The sequence below is a fragment of the Lagopus muta genome, chromosome 12, assembly GCF_023343835.1.
Source record: "Lagopus muta isolate bLagMut1 chromosome 12, bLagMut1 primary, whole genome shotgun sequence".
Classification (NCBI taxonomy): Eukaryota; Metazoa; Chordata; class Aves; order Galliformes; family Phasianidae; genus Lagopus; species Lagopus muta.
Genome location: NC_064444.1, coordinates 17,356,709 through 17,377,060, shown reverse-complemented (window position 1 = coordinate 17,377,060; position 20,352 = coordinate 17,356,709). Strand labels below are relative to the sequence as shown.

At 46.0% G+C, this 20,352-nt stretch overlaps 2 protein-coding genes across 3 annotated transcripts; one reads left to right on the top strand and one right to left on the bottom strand.

Moving 5' to 3' along the window:
- Positions 1–1,849: 1,849 nt before the first annotated feature.
- On the bottom strand, positions 1,850–4,790 carry THAP11 (THAP domain containing 11). The gene has a single exon (XM_048958302.1). It carries the CDS (start codon positions 4,611–4,613, stop codon positions 3,888–3,890), a length of 726 nt encoding a protein of 241 aa, XP_048814259.1. The 5' UTR covers positions 4,614–4,790; the 3' UTR covers positions 1,850–3,887.
- A 56-nt stretch (positions 4,791–4,846) lies between these two features.
- On the top strand, positions 4,847–20,292 carry CENPT (centromere protein T). Of its 2 annotated transcripts, none has more exons than XM_048958246.1 (13): positions 4,847–5,062; positions 5,357–5,483; positions 6,571–6,664; positions 8,011–8,144; positions 9,055–9,085; positions 10,227–10,369; positions 10,831–11,241; positions 13,557–13,730; positions 14,449–14,658; positions 16,326–16,431; positions 17,239–17,406; positions 18,223–18,327; positions 19,965–20,292. In XM_048958246.1, the coding sequence occupies exons 1-13, from the start codon at positions 4,940–4,942 to the stop codon at positions 20,086–20,088; spliced, it is 1,950 nt and encodes a 649-aa protein (XP_048814203.1). In that variant the 5' UTR covers positions 4,847–4,939; the 3' UTR covers positions 20,089–20,292. The 2 variants fall into 2 exon arrangements, with proteins under 2 accessions (XP_048814203.1, XP_048814204.1); XM_048958247.1 differs by lacking the exon at positions 4,847–5,062 and adding an exon at positions 7,078–7,177 and having other exon boundaries at positions 5,369–5,483.
- The last annotated feature ends 60 nt before the right edge of the window (positions 20,293–20,352 follow it).

The following is a 20,352-nucleotide window of genomic DNA, read 5'->3' as shown; positions in this document are numbered from 1 at the left end:
GCTGGGCGCCTGACTGGCTGTCTGGGTGAGAAGAGCGAAAGGAGCTGCCTGCACAGGACTGAGGTGCCCCAGGAACCTCAAATCCTCTGCTGTGAGAGAAAAGAAGGATGGCAAGAAGGAAAAGAATTGTAAGGAGCAGAAGGCAGGCATTGTTCATGCTGGCTCATTTTAAACCTGATCTAGCCCAGAATTTCATCTGTCCCAGTCTCTGTGCAAAGAGCAGAGAAGTGTGAGGTTGTAACAGTAACATTCACCATCCAGGCTGTAAGCCCATGCTTTCTAGAACACCAGTTCCCAGGGGAGCCTCCAGCCTCTGCACAGTGACAGTTAATGGCCCAGTAACTTCTGCTCTGTTCTGTCCTTGTCACATCTGAGCTCGGGTCACAAGGAAGAGGTAGGAACGGGGCAGGACTGTGAGTGTGGGCATAAAAAACTGCAGATAAATAGTTTGAGCTGAGCTCTGGAGAATATTCTTTGTGAATGAACACACCAAGGTGCTTTGTCAGGAGCCACAAAAAGAACCATACGTCCTCCAATCATTTAATGGGAGCAATAATGATCTCTAACACAAGTGAATTGAGCAAGCCTTGTGCGAGCACATGGAAAATGTTCAGGGTTTTATTTACGTGAAAGAGGGCTTTGCATTGGAAAGAATTTTCCTTGTGTTTTTCTCCTGTTTGATTCTGAATATGGAATTAAGGTTTTCCCTTACAGCAATAATAGCCACTCTAAGGAAACATTCTTCAAGTCCCCTCCTGGGGCTGACGTTTCTTATCATGTACACACAAACACACAGGAACATGGAATGGGAGAATTCTGAGAGGGTGCACGTGAGCTCAGAATGCAGGATGCAGAAAGGTGAGAAGTTAAAATGGAAGAAAAAGCATTTGCATTGAGCGTAACACAGCTCATGTCTGAGGTACCTTCCTAATTAGCCTCTTAATTCATTGCCAGTAGGGTTGCTCACTTAATTTAGCAACAAATGGGGGAGATTGTGCACGAGGAAAAAATTTCACTGCTTCATTTAATGTTTGTAGTTCACCCCATTAAATGTCTGATGCACCAGTTGTAATTTTTTGTCTTTTACAATTATTAATAATAATTGCAATAGTTGCAAGCAATCTCAGATGATGAACTCTGGGAATTGCACAAAAAAGCAGCACGCTGGCTTTTCCCTGCGCACTGTAGTGGGCACACTCACTCCCTGCACACTCACAGGAGGCCAGGGCTCCTCCTTCCTCAGCCACGTGTGGTGTGTGAGCCTCACGCTGTCCCTTCAGTGTAAGCACTGTGTGGGAAGTCTGGCTCTTGCTGCTCAAATTGCTCCTATTTAGAGCCTGTTTACTGTCCCAGTAGCTGTCTGCTCATCAGACAGCTCCAGCTCTCTGAGTAGGCAGGCACGTAATTACACAGAGCAGACCTCAAACTCCTCTTCCTTACCCTACATTAGTTGAAGGACGTTCAGGCTGTGGAATAAAAAGTCATTCCCAAAGAGAAGCAAGCTACAGCCACTGACCTTTCAGCAATCCAGTCAGTCTAACTGCAGACGTCCCATTTTCATCTGCAGTAGCACATCAGTAAATGTTTAGCAAGTGAAACCTATAATGATAAAACTACTCTCACTGCGAGAGGGAAGCAGTGAGTCAGCATTAAAAATGAAACTTCAGGTCCCCAGATAAGAATGCTGTAGAACTACATAGCCAACAAAACTGCAAAGTTAGTTTTCCAGATGTATCGGTATTCACAGTAATTAGGAAGTTCCTTTAGTCAAAGCAGGGCAGTTTGCAAAGTTCCACCTCGGACAGAAAGCATCGCAACCCCTCTGGAGCTCCTCACAATTACACAACACGGAAGCAGGAAACAAAACAAAATATACTTTATTAAAATTAAGCATGTTAGCACCTCAGTGTAACCTGGAGAAGTCGAACAGTCCAGCAGTTAACCAGTCCAGCGGGCTAAGTGGCTGAACATCCTGAAGTGCATTCCAATGGTAAAAAAGTACCATGACTGTTAAAACGCGTGTGTTCTCAAGAAGCTAGGATGCACAAATGGTCTCGTTTGTAAGGAGAGACCTTGTGCTGCCTATTGTCTTGATGGGAGCATAGATCTGCTGGACCAATTACATATGCTAAATCAGATAGGGTAGCGGGTATCTGCTTTCCCTACCACCCCCTCCCCCCCAAAAAACAAAACAAAACAAACTTGCTGCTTACTTGACTTGCAGGAAAATCAGTACACGGCAGAGCTGAAGTTAGAGCTACATATCAGAGAAAATAAATTAAAATGAAAATAACAGGAAATACTTAGTACATGAATAGACCTGTAGTATCCTCACAGTCAACCATCCAACTCAGTACACACAGCAATAAAGAAATGACCCATGCATCACATAGCAGGCTCTGACAACCAATGCCTTCAGCTGAACTGGCTACATGATCAACAGATAAACCTCCAGCTAACAGCTGCCAATGTGCCCTTTTGTTCCCTCCTACAGAGGGCATTGAAACCCACGGTTGGAAAGCTATGTTAGCCAGCGTTACAAAGATTACAATATTTTCAAACCAAAGATACTTTTTACATTTAGAAAATACTTATATAAAACGTAGTAAAATCGACATCTCGATCTACTAAATGTAACACATTCCAAGTACAGGAAGATGATCTTACAGACCCAGAAGCCACCTGGGCACTCCCTCAAAAGTAATTATGGGCACACTGTGGTGAACTGCCTTTTGTTTCCCAACATACATAATAGTCAAGCTGTCCCCCCCCCCTCAATCCAAGTACGCATGGAGATGGAGTCAGAGCGGCACGCCAAATGCCCTCCTCCTGGAAAGCACCAAGGGCTCCGTTCCATGGCTCAGTCCAAGCTCATCACCTCACACCCCTCATTCCACAGCCTTCTGGCCAACTTCCATTTGGTTTCCTGTTGCTGAATGTGAGGGGACTAACGCTGGCTAGAAACAGAAACTACACGATCATTCCACGTAAATTTGTTACAATACTTTTAAATCTTGGTTTAAAACACGCAAGCACATTTCATTAAGGTCTTACCTAAGGTACAGATTATTAGTCATGCCAACTAGGTTAGGATTAGACAGCAAGGGTTTGCAACCACTGCAGATACGTTTGCTTCACTTTGGCTTCACCCCAGTTCGCTGAACGAAAGCCAAGGATTTAAATTCCGACGTGTTACAAAGCCTGTGTTTCACAAGAGGGAGTTCTTAAGCCACTGGGATAAACTACAGACATCAAATGCCACCAGATTCTTTGTACCAGGTCACAATCCTTGCTAGTGTTGAGAGCAGAGACAACTGTAACAAATACGTATGTACTGCTGAGTAAGCCAAGCCTATATGAGCACTCTTAAATTTTGGGATTCTTTCACACTAGAAATGGCAGTCTTTTATGGCATCAGTAATTTACTGAAGAAACACATCACCCTGAGAGGGTTTTCTAAAGCTTTCCTCACACCTTTGCTAAGCAAGGCCAAGCAAAACATCGTTGTTTGTTCCTATGGTGGGTACAGTGGCAACCATGCTTTCAGGCGTGCCTTCTCCAGGGGGTAGCGTTCCTGCCACCTCAACTGAGCACAGTTTATTTGCTGAAAACCAACACCCTACATCCACTTAGTGGTGACACGGGGTCCCAATGCCCTAAATGAGAACAATTTCAAACTACACAGAGGATGCCAGCGGACTTGGTGTAGGCCAGAGGTGTCTCTAAGAGGAAGCTGTGTTTGTAACAGCGTTCCTCAGCAACTCCTGAATCCGGTGAGTTTGCATGTGGGTAAGCGAGGCCACGGCCCATGGCGGCCCTGTCCCGGGGCGATGGAGGCTCAGCGTTCAAGCAGGGCCCGGCCGTGCCCCGGGAGGAGTCGGCCGCCCTCAGAGCCCGTGGCGCTTTCGGGCCCCGACGCTGGCGGCATGGAGCAGCCGGTCTTTCTCTCGGATCTCCTCGCGGAGCTGGGCCTCGGCCAGACGCAGGCGGCGGATGCTGCCCTTCATCTCCTTCATCTTTACCTCCAGCAGAGCGATGATGTCACGTTGCTCGTTCAGCTTCCTCAGCAGCTCCTCCGACGTGGTGCCGGACGACAAGGAGTACGAGTGGTCCGGCGGGCCGCCTTCCACGGGGCCTTCCTGACCTACCGGCAACCAGCAGGGGCCGGGCCCGGCAGCGGCGGCCCCGAGCTCCACCTGCACCGTCAGGTCGATGGGCTTCACGTCCTCGGCCGCGCCCCCTACCGGGGCCTCGGCGGCGGGGCCGGGGCCCTGCGGGGCGACGACGACGGTGGCGGCGGCGGCGGAGGCGGCGGCGGGGCGGGGGCGGCGGGCGGCCCGCGCTGCTTTGCGCTCGTTGACGCCGCGCAGCGGGAAGATGGTGGGCACCCGCACCAGGTAGGACTTGCGGCCGCCCTGGAAGTGCTCGCTGCAGACCCGGTGGCCGGTGGTGGGCTGGAAGGTGCTGAAGCAGCCGCTGACGCCTGCCCGGGAGACGTTCTTCAGCCAGAGGCGCCTCAGCTCCTCGTCCTTGGGGAAGGTGTAGAAATGCAGCGCCTTGTCGCGGTGCGAGTTGTTGTAGCAGCCCGGCACGCAGCAGGTGAAGCCCGGCATGGCGGGGGTCCCTCGGGGCGCGGACGCGGGCCCCCCGCCGGACTACAGCTCCCACAAGGCCAACCGCGGCCTCTCGCCGTTCGCCGACGCCGCCCGCCCGGGCCGCACCGGAACTACGCGGCCCACAATGCAGCGCGGGGAGCGGGAGGCCGAGCGCCGCCTCAGCGCCGCGCCGGAACTACGCGCCCCACACTGCGCTGCGCTTCAAAACTACCGTTCCCGGCGTGCCCCGCGGCGCGGCGCCTCCCGTCGGGCGTCGCGAGATCTCGCGAGACCGCGCCGTGAGCGCGCGGCTTTCGACGCGACGGTTATCTGAGGGCTCCGCCATGGCCGGCAGGGCCGGGCTCCGAGCCGATCGTGGGGCGGCCCGCACCCCAAGGGTCGCCGTCAGGGCGTCTCCGAGGCACCGAGCTCGGGTAAAGGAGCGGGAGCCCGTTGTGTCTGCTGCGGTACGGGAGAGCTCTTTATTCATCTCTTTCTGGGCGGTTGTTGCGGGGCAGAGGGAGGTGAGCTAGGGGTTGCTGTCTGTGAGGAGTTATTTGGAGCCGAGCTTCGAGGGCGGGATTGTTTTCAGCTGAAAGCTTTGCTAAGTAAAATTGCAGTGTTTCCTCATAGGAATCTGGGGTAGGTGTGCTATAAGTCACGTTTGGCTTTCATTTCAAGGTAGATACGGGTGATTTTAATGCTAAAGTGCATCCCTCCCGCGGGTCGTTGAGCTGCTTGTCTTTGGTGTCTGTTCTCAGAGCGGATCTGGTTCAGGGAAGGAGAACAAGGCTGGCAGCAGCACCCCGCTGAGGTATAGGCCCAATGCCTTGTCTGAGCTGGACAACGCTACGCCGCGCCTCATGCTGAGGAGGATCATCCAGAACCGTGAGCAGATCCCTGTTCTTAGCAAAGCATCAAGTAGAAGTGCAGCAAATGACAGCTGTGCAAGATTATCAATGGGGAATCAACTCTTTGAAAGGGTTGATAACTGCAGGACAAGGGGAAATGGTTTGAAATTGAGGGAGGGGTGATTGAGGTTGGATGTCAGGGGGAAGTTGTGTACTATGAGAGTGGTGAGGTGCTGGAACAGCTGCCCAGAGAGGCTGTGGATGCCCCGTCCATCCCTGGAGGTGTTCAAGGCCAGGTTGGATGGGGCCCTGGGCAGCCTGGGCTGCTATGAAATGTGGAGGTTGGTGGCCCTGCCTGTGGTGGAGGGGTTAGAGCTTCACGATCCTTGAGGTCCCTTCCAACCCGAACCATTCTGTGATTCTGTTATGCCATGCAGCTTCAAACACCAGGTCTTCCATTGGTGAAAACTGTGGAAGGTTATCTTTGTTGTTTTCTTTCCCCTGGCAGCCCTGGTGCTGCCTGCTGCCCTGAGATGGTGTGTAAGGTGCAGAGGTGCTTGCTGCTCACAGTGGCAAACCAAAGCTCTGTAGATGGTGGAACGCTGATGCTGCCATTTGTCAGCGTTGGTTTGTCAGCCTATGTGCCAGCTCTCCTAGGAGGGGAATCCAAATGCTTTGCAATTGGTCTTTGTTTTAACCTGTTCATAAGTGTAATTTTAAGACCGTAGTGTGTTTTTGATTCTTTCATGGAATCACAATATTGTAGGGGTTGGAGGGGACCTCTAGAGTCTCTCAGGAAAACATTCAGACGGGTCTTGAATAGAGAAGTAGACTTCTCCACTTCTCTTGGCAGCCTCTTCCAGCACTCTGTTGCCCTCACAGTAAGAAAGTTCTTCCTTGTGTTGGTTTACAACTTCCTATGTTCCAGATTCTGCCCACTGCCCCTTGTTCTCCTCTTGCTGAGAAAGTCAGCCCCCACAGATTTGACACCTGCATTTTAGATACTTGTAGCTCTGAGACTCCTTCTCAGCATTCTCTTCTCTAGACTGAAAAGTCCCAGGCTGCGTTTTGACACTGTTGCCAGTTTGAGATGTGGAAACCAGAATGTTTGGTTTTGTTGACAGAACCACAAGTGTCACCTCTAGCACTTCAGACAGTTAAGTTGGAAGAAGGAGAAGATGCTCAACCAGAGCCTCCATCTCAGAGGACTTCTAGCACGTGAGCACTTTGGTGTTTGTTTGTTTGTTTTTTTACACTACCAAATGTAGCTGCAGTTTCTTTTCTGCTGGAATTGAGGAGCAGGATTCCTTCTGTTTCAGCAGTCAGGTTTGTGTTTTGTGATTTTCAGAAGTAATCTTTTCAGCTTTAAAAGTACCAAAAGTACACTGGGAGTGAACAGTAGATACCTCGTGTTTGTACTAGTCCTCTTTTTTAAATGCAGACTTTTAATAGCCTTTTACAGTGGAAGTACTTGCTGGATACAAAAAGTCTTCTGATGGAAGTCTCTGCTAAACTGTCTATCATAGATGCTACAATAAAAGCTCTTGGATCTTTGCAAGTCTCCAGGCTGTGTGCTGAAGATACTGGGGCGTAAAGTGTGGGAATGACTGACTGCTCTCTCTTATGTTCAGAAAACAGGTTGCTGCTGTTGTTTCTACAGTGTTACTGCTGCTTCTTGTCCCTGTACTGGGCTGCTGTGGGTTACTTGCTCTCCTGTAGGGTGGTTTGCAGGTGGGATTTGCACAGAGTTCACGTGCTTTTGTTCATGTTCAGCTTCCATTCTGCTATGTTAACGGGCCTGAGCCTTCCACTGTGAAATCAAGCAAAGCTGCTAGTGGTGGCAGGTAGTCATTTGCTCTGACCACTTTAGGCAATCATCTGCATTTTTGTTTACTGCAAAATAAAGTAACCTGTTATAAATAGTGTGATTTTTATAGCTAAACTTTTGCATTGCCAGTAAACAAAACGGGTCCTGTAAAATACTAAGCAAACTTCTGTCTGCTCTTTGATAGAGGAAGTCTGGGTTGCTGTGAGTGCTGTAACTTCATTCCTTTCTAAAAATCAAACCAGATGAGCAGTGTAATCTCAGGACCTTCTTGATTTTGCCTATTGGAGTTCCTGCACATCTTGAAATGTATGTCTCATCAGTCTGTGTTAAAAGATCAGGTGGTTAGATATCTGCAGACTTACATTCAGCTAGTTGCTGAAGTTAAACAAGTGCAGACTTTTTTTCCTTCTTCCTCCTAGCCTTTCTGTGTGCCATTAGGTGAAGAGAGCTTTGGAATGTTTTGGGAGCCCAGACTTCTACCGTAGCCTGAAGTTTCTCATCCCTGTCCTTCTGAATATGCACTTAAGTTTTGTTTCTCTTACCTAGCAAAATTTGTTTTAGTATGCAAGAACAACAGAGTTTCCCATATTTGCTGAGCTAATCCTTGATTAATTAGTTCATTATTTCTGCTACAGAAAGGACAAATAATTTCCATTTAATTTTGAGCAACGTTACGGGGCATATAACTGAATAATAATGTCCTGTACTAAAGGCCTGATTTTTTTTTTTTTGATAGGGTGGAACTGCAATTGCCAGACCTTGCTGCTGAGGATCCATCTGTCACTGCATTCCCCGTGACCAGGAAGAGAAAGAAACTCAGCGTGTCTGAATTTGAGAGAGCAGCAGACAAGCGGCTTCCTCGGAAGCAGGGTGAGGATCTGCATTTACTTTTACATTTCTGTGACCTGCTGCAATTTAGCACCTAATAACTTCTCAGCTGGGAAGCAAGACTGCAGCATGTTGTACAAGGAGGACAGCAAAGAAGGGGATGTGAAGCAACCTTTTTTGTTTTTTATTAAATCCAAGTCACAGGCTCTGTCCTTATTGAATGTGGCTTCTTGACTTTTTTCAGCTTGGTGCTCTTTTGCATTTTGAAACATCAGCAAAAGGAAGCAGTCCTTGTCTCCTCCAAATTCCAGAAACCTGAAAATAGGAAAAAATATATAGAGAGATTTTGTTGTAGTTATGTCCTGTAAGTTATGCAGCCCTTGGCTGGGGAAATTTTATAAAGGAAATAATATTTTACATTAGAATATTTTTTTCCCTTAACATAAAGCTTCTGAATACACTTTTCTTTTAGTTGAGCAGAGACAGAAGGTTAAAATACCTCACCTTAGTTTATGTATTCTGTTGGCAGTACCAAGTGGAATAGAATTTTAAGGTGGGATTCAGCTCCCACTTACAGATCTCTGAATCCGTGTGCCTGCATGTACGCTAGGTGGCTGAACTGCTCTTAAAGTTTAAATGAGATCTGCTCACTGGAGCCTAGAGGGTGATTCAGCCCAGCCCACAGAAGGTGTGTATAGCTGGTGAATGGTGTTTGACCGTAATGGGAACATGGATGCTTGTGCTTGGCTGTCTTAATCTGGAGCTGAATCCCACACTGACTCACCTGTGATCAGAAAATTGACTCATTTTTCTTTTGTCCAGCATGTGTTCATGTTTATAAGACATAGGCAATGCTGTAAAAGTAGAGAGGACATGCTCTAGTATTTACTAATGTGGGCAAGATCAGTGCTCTTTAACTAATGAGTAACCAACTTCTTTTTTTTTTTTTAAGCTCATTCATCATTGGACAGCACTTTGGTTCGGTGAGTTTAAAAGAAAAAATCCCTTGCCTTGATTCATAACCTCTGTAACTGTGAGCAATGTTACAGATATGACAAAGAACTGTGTTAATCATAACAATCATCCCTCATGTTTCATTACTGGAGTGGAAGTGTCATACCACATGCTTTGTATTTTTCCACGATTGTGGCCCCTGTACTGCATGACCCAGCAAGTCTGGCATGTATTGCTGTCATTGCTTCTGCCTTTTTGTGCAGGTGTCGTGTCTCCTCCTTTTGCTTCCTTGGGCCATTCCTTTTTTCCCTTTCTTCTCCATAGTAAATCAATGCATAATATACCTTAGAGTATTATCTCTACCTGTTAACTCACTATCTCTACTGTTATCTCTAACCTGTTGACTCATCGCATCAGTTGCAGCAATGCAGACTTCATTTTCTGGATTTAAAAGGCTTTTTGGCAAGTTGAGACTTTTTCTTCTGTCACACCTGTACTTTGCTGTAGTTAGCAATTGTTCTTGTTTCTCACTGCAGTCCTTGCTCGTTGTCTCATGCAAAGTGATTCAGAAGGCTGAGTACCACTCTTCCTATCTTTTAAATCCTCCTTTATCCTGAATCCCATTTTTGATTAGGCTGCCTAGGAAGAAGAACAAGACATAGCTGAGCTGGCCAGTCTCATTAAGATACAAAATATGTACATTCAGATAACATATTTTCCCCCCCATATTTGTTTTATTGCTGTCTTTGCTCTTACCTCAAAAAGTTTATTTTGTTGGCAGCTGTAGTTTGTTGTCAGTACTGACAGCACTTGATCACCATCCTTCTAACTCCTCACCATGATCTAGAGGACACCTTTACTCTCAGAGTAAATTCTACTCTATTTTTTAAAGATTTCTGAACCTTTCGCCAGTTATGCTGGCAGTTGCAGCCCTCTCTATGTAGGAGGCTGTAAAACCATCTGTTTCCTGTGGTACGTATTCTGATGTCAGATAAGCAAAGGGTCTGATTTCATTTTGTTCAAGTAGACTGGCATGTAATCTTTGGAGCTTTGTTGTTCTTAGCTGAGAGTTTTGTGAAGTATTATCTTAAGGGCCTCCTGGCTGTAACCTGAGAGCAAGTGGGGAGTGTGTGGGTTTGGAAAAGGCTTTCTGCCTTTCTCTTTATACAGATCTCTTCGCATGTCAGTTGGCTCTGTGATGGCACCAGACACTGTTGAAAAAAGAGGCTTACAGCGGAGGCCGCAGAATCGCAAAGCTATTGACATCGCTGCTTTTGAAGGGGGAGTGGAACAGAACATGCTGCAAATGAAAGGTTTCTTTTGTGTTGATACTTGTGTTTTGGGACAGAGGGGCCTGTATAAGGTGACTTTTAGAAGCAGTTGCTGGAACATGGACTGTACTTTAGGATTTAAAGGCTACTAACTTGTTCACAGAAATCTGGTGTAATCTGGGAGGCCAGATTTGGAACAAGGCTCTGCACCTGTAGTTGCCTTGATTCTGGGCATTTTCAGTGTCCTCTGCCTACACACCACACAAACTGTATGTTGTATGGGATTATGTTCATAACTGCAGGTACTGGGGAGGTGGTTTGGCTTGGGCCACTGAAGAGTGGTGACAGAGTTTCACAGTTTGATTTGCTGTGGATGAATTCAATTTGGTTGTATGACTTAGATTTTGTATTATCTAGGTCCTGGTAATAAACATGTATTCCTATAACTTTCAATGGGCTCTTTTTTTTCCCATGTAAAACTTGTTTTAAAACTTTTTAAACAGCACAAGACTATCTTGTGGATTTGCAAACATCATCTATGACTGGAACAACTGCAGTAGGAACTGATGCAGAAGTGGTGCTGAATAATACAGAGCTCTTTGTTGAGCCTCAGTTTGGTGAACAGAACCTTCTTGCTGTTGAACCACAGCTATCAGATTCAAAAACTTCAGCACAAAGAAGCAATTCTTCACATCCTGCTCACGTGGAAGAAAGGTTGGAGGGCCTGGTATCTGCTGTGAGCACAGATGAGAGAAGGACCAGGAGATTTTCTGAAAAGGACTTAATAACTGATCATGAATATGTTGATGGGATAACTCAGAAAACACCTGCAAAGCAGGGAGAAGAGGAGCAAGATCACTCCCAGCAGAATGACCCAATGGAACAGTTCTCTGAGCCAGAAGAAATGGCTGGCAGTGAGTACAGTGGGTTGGGAATTGGGGGTTGCAGGTATTATATGAAATCACAGGGACTGGGTTGGTAGGGGTAGTGGAAATGGTAAGTTGTGGTTTGAAGCAGTGATGGAGCACCTGGTGGGAAGGCAGGGCCAACCCAGGGGAGCTCAGGTGCAGGCAGTGTACCTGAGTGATTGGAAGGATCCAGGATCCACCCCTTCCCAGACCTCATTTGAGGGTTGGCTGTGGAAGCAGAGGTATCTTGCTGGAGATCCGTGGAAGCAATTCACCTGAAGGGCTGGGCCCTGGCTCCACCCCTCCCTAACCTCCTGTAAGAGCTGGGAGCCACAAGGGGAGCATCTCTACTTAGAGATCATCTCCTTTGGAGTGTTTGATGGGCCCTGATGCTCAGAAAGGGGTAAGAATTCCCTCTTTGTTACTAGATTGTGACTGCTACCTCTCTTAGGTTTAAAGCAACTATATTGGCTGCTGCCTGTGCTTGCAGGTGGCTTGCAGAGCAAAGCCAAGCCAAGGTTTTATTAATGCAATGCATTATTAAGTTTTTGGAGATAACTTGAGTCGTATCAGAAGCACTGTGAGCATTTCCTTTCTAAAAGCGTGCTGTGACTCATCTGCTCCCTTGTCCCTATTTGCTTTGTTCACAGCAACTGCAAATGGAATAAACTTTTCTATTCTGTAGGTCCATAGTACTGCTCATCTTCCTGGAGGAAAGATGAATAGCTCCTTCTTGGCAAAGAATCTGTCCAACTAATCACTTCTTGCTAGTCCACATGTTGACACTTGCTATATTTATTGAAGCCAGTTTAGCCTTTAGTTTTCTTCAATACCTGTCAGCCTCTTTCTCTCCTCGGGGGCTTCAAGGCTGCCCTGTCTGAAGTAATAATGATTGTCACTAGTAGTTTGGGGCTTAATACCAACCTCCCTGTTCCTGGAAGAGGATTTCATACACTGTGTTTTTACATGCTCTGCTTTCTCCGAATCCTTTTGCCATAGAAAAAGTCAGTAAACACTGTGTGTGTGCTGAGGTTGGCAGGCAGCACCCATTCATTGCCTAAACCTTGGGTGAGTGTGGACACAAATTCCTATGTTCTGTGGAATTCCATTTTCTAAACTCTAGCTTAGGAGTATCAGCAAAATTAGTTATCTTTTAACCATGGTAATGCAGCATTTTGTTTTAAGCAGTTCTTTTCAGTTAGTTTGCTTGGGTAGCAGCTATTCTCCATCCCCAAATTTATAATTGCTTGAGATTAACATTCTGTAATCTTTCCTGATTGATTTGGTTTTGGTCCTGTTATTGCTTTGCTTGGGTGCACCACTGAAATGTGGGCATTGACTGGATGTGACACTGGAGGATGATGAAAGTCACCTCAGGATTATTGCAGTGCTGTGAACTCAGAGCTTGGAGAATGGTCAGCAAAGCAAATTACCTGTAAAAAACTGTGAGAGAAGAAGATAAAGTGGTGAACACTGCTGTGCTGCCAAGTAAATGATTGTCGTGTTCACCTTTACTGCTGTGTGGCTCTGAGCTCTGCATTTCAAAACAGGTTTAACAGAGTGCAGAGAAAAGTGATTACCATTAATGATCATCAAATGCATGGAGCAGTTTCTGTGCAGTGAATGACTGAATGTAAGGACTCCTCAGCTGGGGAAAGGCAGCTGCTCTCTGAGACTCAGAATTTTAAAAGGAAAACCCTTGAGCAGAATGAAGGGGGATGGTAATTGCCCTCTGAGTAAAGGATTTCCTTCTAACATCTAGTCTAAATCTTTCCTCTTCTAGTTTGAAACCATTTCCTCTTGTCCTAATACTACCATGTAGAAGTCAGTCTCTTTCCTTTTATAACCTTCTCTTAAGTACTGAAAGGCCACTGTGAGAATCGCTGGCTGCCTTAGGCAGCTTTGATGATCCCTGGTTCAGTTTCAGGATACCTGGGCATGTGCTTTGCCATCTATACCCATGAGCTGGAAATGGGGAGGAGGGACTGGGAATAAACTCTACATATTTCTAGATTTAAAGGAAAAAAGAATTGGCCTTTCAGGCCATCTCCAAAAGTGAAACTAGCTCTAAGAGTTCTACTCTCTTTGTCTTTGCTTACTGAGAAGTACATTTCCTCTGTGGGGATCTGACGTGTGCCCTGAATAGGTGGCAGACTGAGGAAATGTTTTTCATTGTAAATTTCTGGAAGGGAACTGCATTTGCAGTTTATGGCTGTTGATGTGTTTACTTATCAAGTGAATTTTAGCAATTGTTAAACCAGATGCTGGTAGTTGACTGTATTTTTGGTTGGTGAAACTGATGATAAAGTTTCCTGCTTTAGCTACAGAGCACCATGCAGATACTGAATATTCTGAACATTCAGAGAAGAAACTGTCAAGAAAATCAGAGTCACAGCTAACAGCAGCCCAGGATGCTGGAATCAAAATGAAAATGACCCCTTTGGAAGGAGGAGGAGTAGCAGAAGGCACTGAGCACCAGGACTCGCCCAAAGCTGGTGAGATCAGTAGCACTAGGACCTCTCAAGCTGCACTATGGCATCAGTGCTTGGAGAGATGCTTGTTAATTCTCTCAGTGTTCTGCAGTCTGGGTTAAATGCTGGGGGGAAAATATGGCCAGCTGATCTTGACATTTCAGCTGGAAGACTGCAGTACAGCTCAGGTAGAAACCAAAATCTACTTGGCAATAGTGGCTGGAAATAAATAATTACTGGAAGCTTCTTTAATTGACAAAAACTCCCGTTAGTAAATTACAATCTTTGCCTGACTCAACTTTGATACTCTCTAAATGCTTTGGTGAATCTAGATCTAAGTTAGTTTTCTTAAATCACAAGGGTCTTCTGTCTTTAACATACCGTCCAAAGTCTTTGGTAATGCTTATTTTGAGGGGAAATCCACCTTTCCTTATAGCACAGAAGCTATGTAGTTCTTTTCATTAAAAGAAGATGATCTAAAAGGAACTCGGATAACAACTTTGCTCTGAGTTAAAGTGCCATTTTCACCTGACTTTGGCACATGTAGGTGCAGCAAAGGGAAAAAGATGAGGATTCATCGGTGCTTTCACTACCCAGCTTAATGGATTGATGTTCTAATCCTTGAAAGCAGGAATATAACAGATGGCAACTTTTTCAGGAATGGCAGGCTGAGTTTAATTTTCTGCAGCTTTGGTTGTGATGATTGCTGCAGTAATGTATTCTTCCTGTTTTGGCAATCTAGAGCTGGAGATGGCTGGAAGTGTTGGAGCTGGAAGTCTTGGCAGGCGTTCTCCTGCTTCGTACTCCCTTGAAAAATCTGGGGCAAAGCCATTAAAAGAAGCTGTTGAGCAAACAGGTGAAATAGAACGTAGGACCATCACAGGAGAGCTGGATGCTGCTGAAGAAGAGTCTACTGATAACGAAAGTGAAATAGAAGACCATGAGAGTGAAGGTAAGGAGAAATCTGTAGAAGTAGCAGAAGGCAGTTGGAGAATCCCCTGGTATCTGTCAACAGGTTGAAAAACAGCAGAACTAATAATGTGATCAGCTGCTTAGTCCATAAGATAGTCTAGGTTAAGCTATTGGCTGATATTCCTAGGGCCAGTCTACTGCATCAGTCTGTTCCATTGCTCCAAGAGGTTTTCACAGCGTTTGGAAGAATGTAGTTCAGTCAAGGCCACATCTGAGAATTGCCTGTAGTGAATCTCAGTGCTCTCTTGGCATTGGTCTGAAAATCATTCAGTGTGTAATGAATGTATCCTGAACTGAAAAACTGAACTAAGGGCATCCTAAAAGAATCCTGTTGCCAGAGTTCGAGGCTTTGTGAGGAAATTCAGCTGTGATAAGAAGGTGGCAATTGATCTGATATGCTTTTGCCGTGAGAAAAGCTGTGAAGTGTTTGTAGGGTGTCTGCAATAGTGTGTGAAAGGAGTGTGTGAATGCTTATCTGTAACCTTCAACATCTTGTTGGAGAGATCTGTGCGGTGCTGATAGGGTGGAACAGTGGAAGTAGTGTCTTCCAGATCTTGTTGGACAAAGAGAGGAAGAAAAGCAGGAATTAAAAATGAGGAACTGTGCACTATAGTTGTAAATTTTACCTCAGAAACCTTAGCACAAGTAGTTTCTTCCTCTGCATCACACTTCCTGCTCCTCCAGCACGTGTCAGGATTTCTTCAGAGGAAACTAACGTGAGGAACCATAGTGACTCACCCAGCCCTGCTTTCTGTGAGGGCCTCCTGACTTTTGAGTTGCAGAGTTTAACTCCCACTGGTACCTTGAGACCTCTGGTAGATGGACTTGTCTGCTGCCCTCAGCCTCCTGGGGAGGGTGGTGAAGTACAAACTTCAGTTATGTTGTCAGATATGCTGGATTCTTGGGCGCTGCTCAGCTTGCGAGGGAAACTGGCAGGCAAGAGGTCTTCTCTCACCAGTCCTAGACAGGAAGCTGCTCAGTATTTCAGTTTAGTTAAGGTTTTCTTTCCTGCTCATTGTTACAAACCAAAGGGATTGAAGACTGAAGTTAGAGGGTGCAGATTAGATTGGATGAAACTGCTACAGATGGTGCACAGGCAAAGAAAAGACAAGGTACTGTCTGCATCCTGAGCCTTAGCTGGGGGGAATTTCTGAAACTGCACATGTGGGAGATGCTCATAGACTCACCTTCGTCTTGTGACTTTCTTGCTCTACACGTCCCTCTGCTCAGGAGAATTTGATACTTGATTTAACAGGATGACAGTGAAGTAGTTTTCGTGCTTTGAAGTTCTCTGGAAGAAGGCTGCAACTTTTTTGGCAGTTTAAATCGATGGAACCATCAGCCCCAGTGTCCATTTGAGGCCCTGCCCAGCCTGCAGGTCCCAGACAGCCTACTGGGTGGGAGCTGGCAGTGAGGAAACCACCAGTGTGTGAGGCAGGAGATGGGGCAGATAGAACTGCAGCAGTCAGTGGCCAGGCTGGTTCCACACAGCCATAGCCTGAGTGCAGGCAGTGTGGCACCAGACCAGATTTGTGCAAAGCTGGCTAGACTTCTGGCTGCTGCTACAGTGGTGCTTGCTTCAGGGATTTGGAAACAGATTTCAGTTCCTGAGGTAGCTGGTATCCTTTTGTGTTCTTTTTTCCTTAGAAGTTTCCATGAAGACACCCATGTTTGTCCGTGCTGCAGACCACAGACTGCATCCTGTGCTGTCATTGCTGTCGCCTCCACGGCCTGTAAAATCTGCTGCTCCTGAGTAAGTGTGAACAGCCTTCAGCAGTGATCTGATGGAAGTGTGCCTGGGAAACACAAGTGGCAAGAGCAGAGAGCTCAGGGTGCTGCTTGTTAGCTATCTAACGTGTGTTGTTTGGGTTTTGTATGTGTTGGTCTGAGATACAAGTCTTCTCTGTTGTTTCTTACTTGTCTAGTGAGTGAATCTGGGGACTTTGCTTCCCCTTTCTGTGTTGCAGATCTTCATTTGAGATAGGAAAACAATAGTAGTTTCATTTAGGACTTCAAAAAAAAAAAAAAGCCTGAGGGAGGAAGAATGCAAAAGGCTAAACAAAACATTTCTAATAATGTAAAGTTTTTCTGAGCATGTTTTTCATGGAAGGTGACTGTGTCAAAGGAGAAACCCCTGGTAAGTGTTAACAGCTGCCAGGAATGGTGGATTGTATCTTACAGACCAGACTCTCCTGTCTCCAGATATGGAGATGGCCTAGGGATACCTCAAACTTTGTCCACTTCTGGGAAGTGAAAACTACAGAGAGCTATAGCACAGATGCATTTATATATTAGAGTGAACTATAGCTTGCTGGCTTTTGCTGTGTTGGCACCCTTATCTCAGAAAACTTGAGCCTGAATTCTCCCAAGGCTGGAATGCCACATGGATGGTTTGCAAAATCTGTACTTCGTGGGCATGAGAGATTTCGGCAGTTGAGGGAGGAAGAAGTGGTAGTTCTTAACATCTTCAAATTCAGCATAAGCCTTGCCTGAACTTGGTTCTCTTCCTACTGCCTGTATGTTCACTTGATGATGTGTGAATCTTCAATTTCTCTCTAAGGTTGCCCCCGCAGCCACTGCGAGCTCCAAAGCCAGTTCCAAAGAGCTCAGGAGCAGCACAGAGGAAAACACGTGAGCCTGAAATAGCAAGCAGGCTGATAAAGCAGATATTTAGCCATTACGTGAGAATGCCAGTGACCAGAGACGCCTATAAAATTGTTGAAAAATGGTAAGCAGCAGCAAACTGCTCTCCTCCTCCTCTTCTTTTCCCTCCTTTTTTTTTTTTTTTCCTTCTGTAACTGCAGATTCTTCCAGAGACCTGCTGACAAGTTGACGGCTCTCCCTCAGCCCTTCTCTACTCAGCTGGTGGGAAATCTGCAGGAGGTGTGATGAAAATGAGAACAGAAATGTGCTAGGTGCTTTTGGCTGCTGCGTGGCTATCAGTGAATGATGCTGCCTTGCAGCAACTTCTGACATTTGTCTCAGCTGGGACCAAGTGCACCGTGCAGTGCTTCAGCTAACAGCACACTGATATCACTGGCACTCTGAGCAGGATGGCTCTGGAGGATCAGGCTGAGCAAGGTGAAGCTGTTCCTGCCGTGCACTATTACAGCTCCAGGGTTTCTCAGCTACTGGAATCTAGAAATTAGCTTCCTGAGTAAAATCTGGGGATTGTTCCAACACCATACCCCGTAAGAGCCTAATAAATCCATGTTAAAGATGAGACTATCAGTTAACTCCTGTTCTTGCCTGTGTGGGAGTTCTGGGAAGGGTTCTGCTTGTCAAATGTGCAGCTGTTTCACAGCTATCTTGACACATCCAGAATTACTGGGTGATGGTCCAGAAGGCCGAGGCTGAGATGCAGTGCTTCATTCCCAGGACTGTCGTGTTTCTTCTCCCACATATTTCTCTGGCAGGCTGTGACCTGCACAGAGAGCAGCTGCAGTACAACTTACCCAACAGAAGTGGGCAAGCATTTGGTGTTAGTACACCCCACAGCCTGATTATTTTATTTTTTTTATTTCTTTCTTTAATTCTTTTACAGCTCTGAGAGATACTTCAAGCAGATCAGCAGTGATCTGGAAGCTTACAGCCAGCATGCAGGGAGGAGAACAGTGGAGATGGCTGACGTGGAACTCCTCTTGAGAAGGTAAAGGACAGGTGTTATTAACCTGTTGTGGTGGTCTGTGTTGCACTGATAGCCTGGTAAGACTGTCACGGCCTGGGTATGCACACTGGCAGTGTTGCCACTGTGAGCGTGGTAACTTGTGACTTGTTCTGTGTGATGCAGCTTGGCTTTTTGTCCCAAAAAATAGACATTTGTGGACGTGAATTTCTATACTCTAGGGCCAGTGTGGTAGAGGGCAGGAAGAAGTGTTGAGGGTTGGGAATGAAGGAGGAGTCTGAGAAACAGGTAGCAAGAGGAGGGGAATGTGTGCAAGGCTGAAGCAGAAAGGGCTGGGACATGAAAGGTGTGCATAGAAAATGCAGGTGAGTTACAGTAAGCAAGGCTAGGCTGTTTGCATCCCTGAGAGCACTTGCGACTGAAATGGGGACTGCAAGCACTCGCATTACTGTCCTCCAAACAAAATCCCAAACAAATCTGATAGAGTTCAAACTGGCTGTTCCTTGCCAAAGCAGGAATAAGATTCTCTGGCCTGGCTTCTCCTGATAGCAGCGTTCCTCTTCTTGCTGCTGCAAGACCTCACAGAGGGCCTGCATCCTGCATGGGATGTTTTCAGAGCCTCTTCAGTGCAGCTCTTCCCTTTGGGCTCCCTCAGCTCCCCCATCTTATGACTGGATTTACATTGTCCTGCGACCAAAATACAAGGGTTTTGTTCTTGGGTTGGAAGCCTGAAGCATTTCCCACTCCTTATTTGAAGTCAAGGAAGTTGTTATTCTAGTTTCCCCTGGAAGAGTTTCCTTCAGATGCTATGTTCAAGTTATTTGAGGGATTAAAGTAAATGGTTTTGTGTGGGCTTGAGTACCAGGAGCTGGTGCTGCTGCTTAGAAAGAATTAATCTCTTGCTGTCTAGAGAATTCATTTTCCCAGCTGACAGCTGTATTGATATTAATAAAGTAGATCAAGAAACACGATGACTTAGTTGGCCAGGTTTGAGGATTCTGTATGCTTGTTCTACCTTTTTCCCAATGTCTTTATGCTTTTCCACTGCCTCCTAAAGAGATTAGGAGTTGTTACCAGTCGACAAATAAGAACAGCATTTCTGCTCTTCCTGCAAAGAAAGCATGCATAAAGGCTGTTGTTTCTCTCTGTGAGACTGGGAGATAATGATATTTTTTTTCAGGCCAGTCAGCTAAATGGTGTTACTAGAAAACAACACTGTCTACACAGCTCTAAAATGCCAACCACCTCTGAGTTGTGAATGGCATGTAAAAAAAAAAAGTCTACTGGACAATGGGATGTTTGCTTCCATTGCATCATTCTGTGCATGTCCTTAAATGGGAAAACTTATCCCATGTCACATGGACTGTGAATTTAAAAAGGAATGCACTGCTTTGGCATGGCTCAGTGTGCTGACTTTCACTGTGGAAAACATGTATCTCTGTGGGGGGCTGCACCATAGATGGGACTGAACACATGGGGAAGTTGTGTGCAAATAAAGGGAGATGACTTTCCTATTGCAAACAGTCACAGCCTGTGTGTTTCAGGAGTTAAATGCTAAAATGCCACTGCAAGAAAACTTCAGAAACTTTGATATTAAGTTTATTGGAAACTCTTTCCACTAACTATTCTGTTTCTTTTCTGCTCTTTTTTTCTGAACAAAGGCAAGGGCTGGTGACAGACAAGATGCCATTGCATGTACTGGTGGAGCGTCACCTCCCTCTGGAGTACAGGAAGCTGCTGATTCCCGTTGCTGTGAGTGGGAATAAAGTGATTCCCTACAAGTGAAAGTGCCCCTCTGGCAGTGGGCATGTCCTAGGGGTGGAAGCACAGCTGACTGCTGCAAGCAGGCCATAGGTGGTTCCATGTGATGGCTTTCCACTTGCAGCTGCTGGGGCAATATGCAGTCAGCACGGGCTTGAATTGATTCAGGTTGTGCTGTGGCTATAATGTCAGCCTGCTGGATCTCACCATCAATTATTATCCTTGTATCTTTAAATACTTTTACAGCTCTGTAAAATAAAATGATGTGTATTCTGCACAATACAAATG

Excerpts from the sequence above, each read along its gene's own strand:
- CENPT (XM_048958246.1), top strand. The coding sequence starts at position 4,940 with ATGGCCGGCAGGGCCGGGCTCCGAGCCGATCGTGGGGCGGCCCGCACC. Across the intron at positions 5,063-5,356 it reads AGCCCGTTGTGTCTGCTGCG|AGCGGATCTGGTTCAGGGAA; the intron begins GTACGGGAGAGC and ends GTCTGTTCTCAG. Across the intron at positions 9,086-10,226 it reads TTGGACAGCACTTTGGTTCG|ATCTCTTCGCATGTCAGTTG; the intron begins GTGAGTTTAAAA and ends CTCTTTATACAG.
- THAP11 (XM_048958302.1), bottom strand. The coding sequence starts at position 4,613 with ATGCCGGGCTTCACCTGCTGCGTGCCGGGCTGCTACAACAACTCGCAC.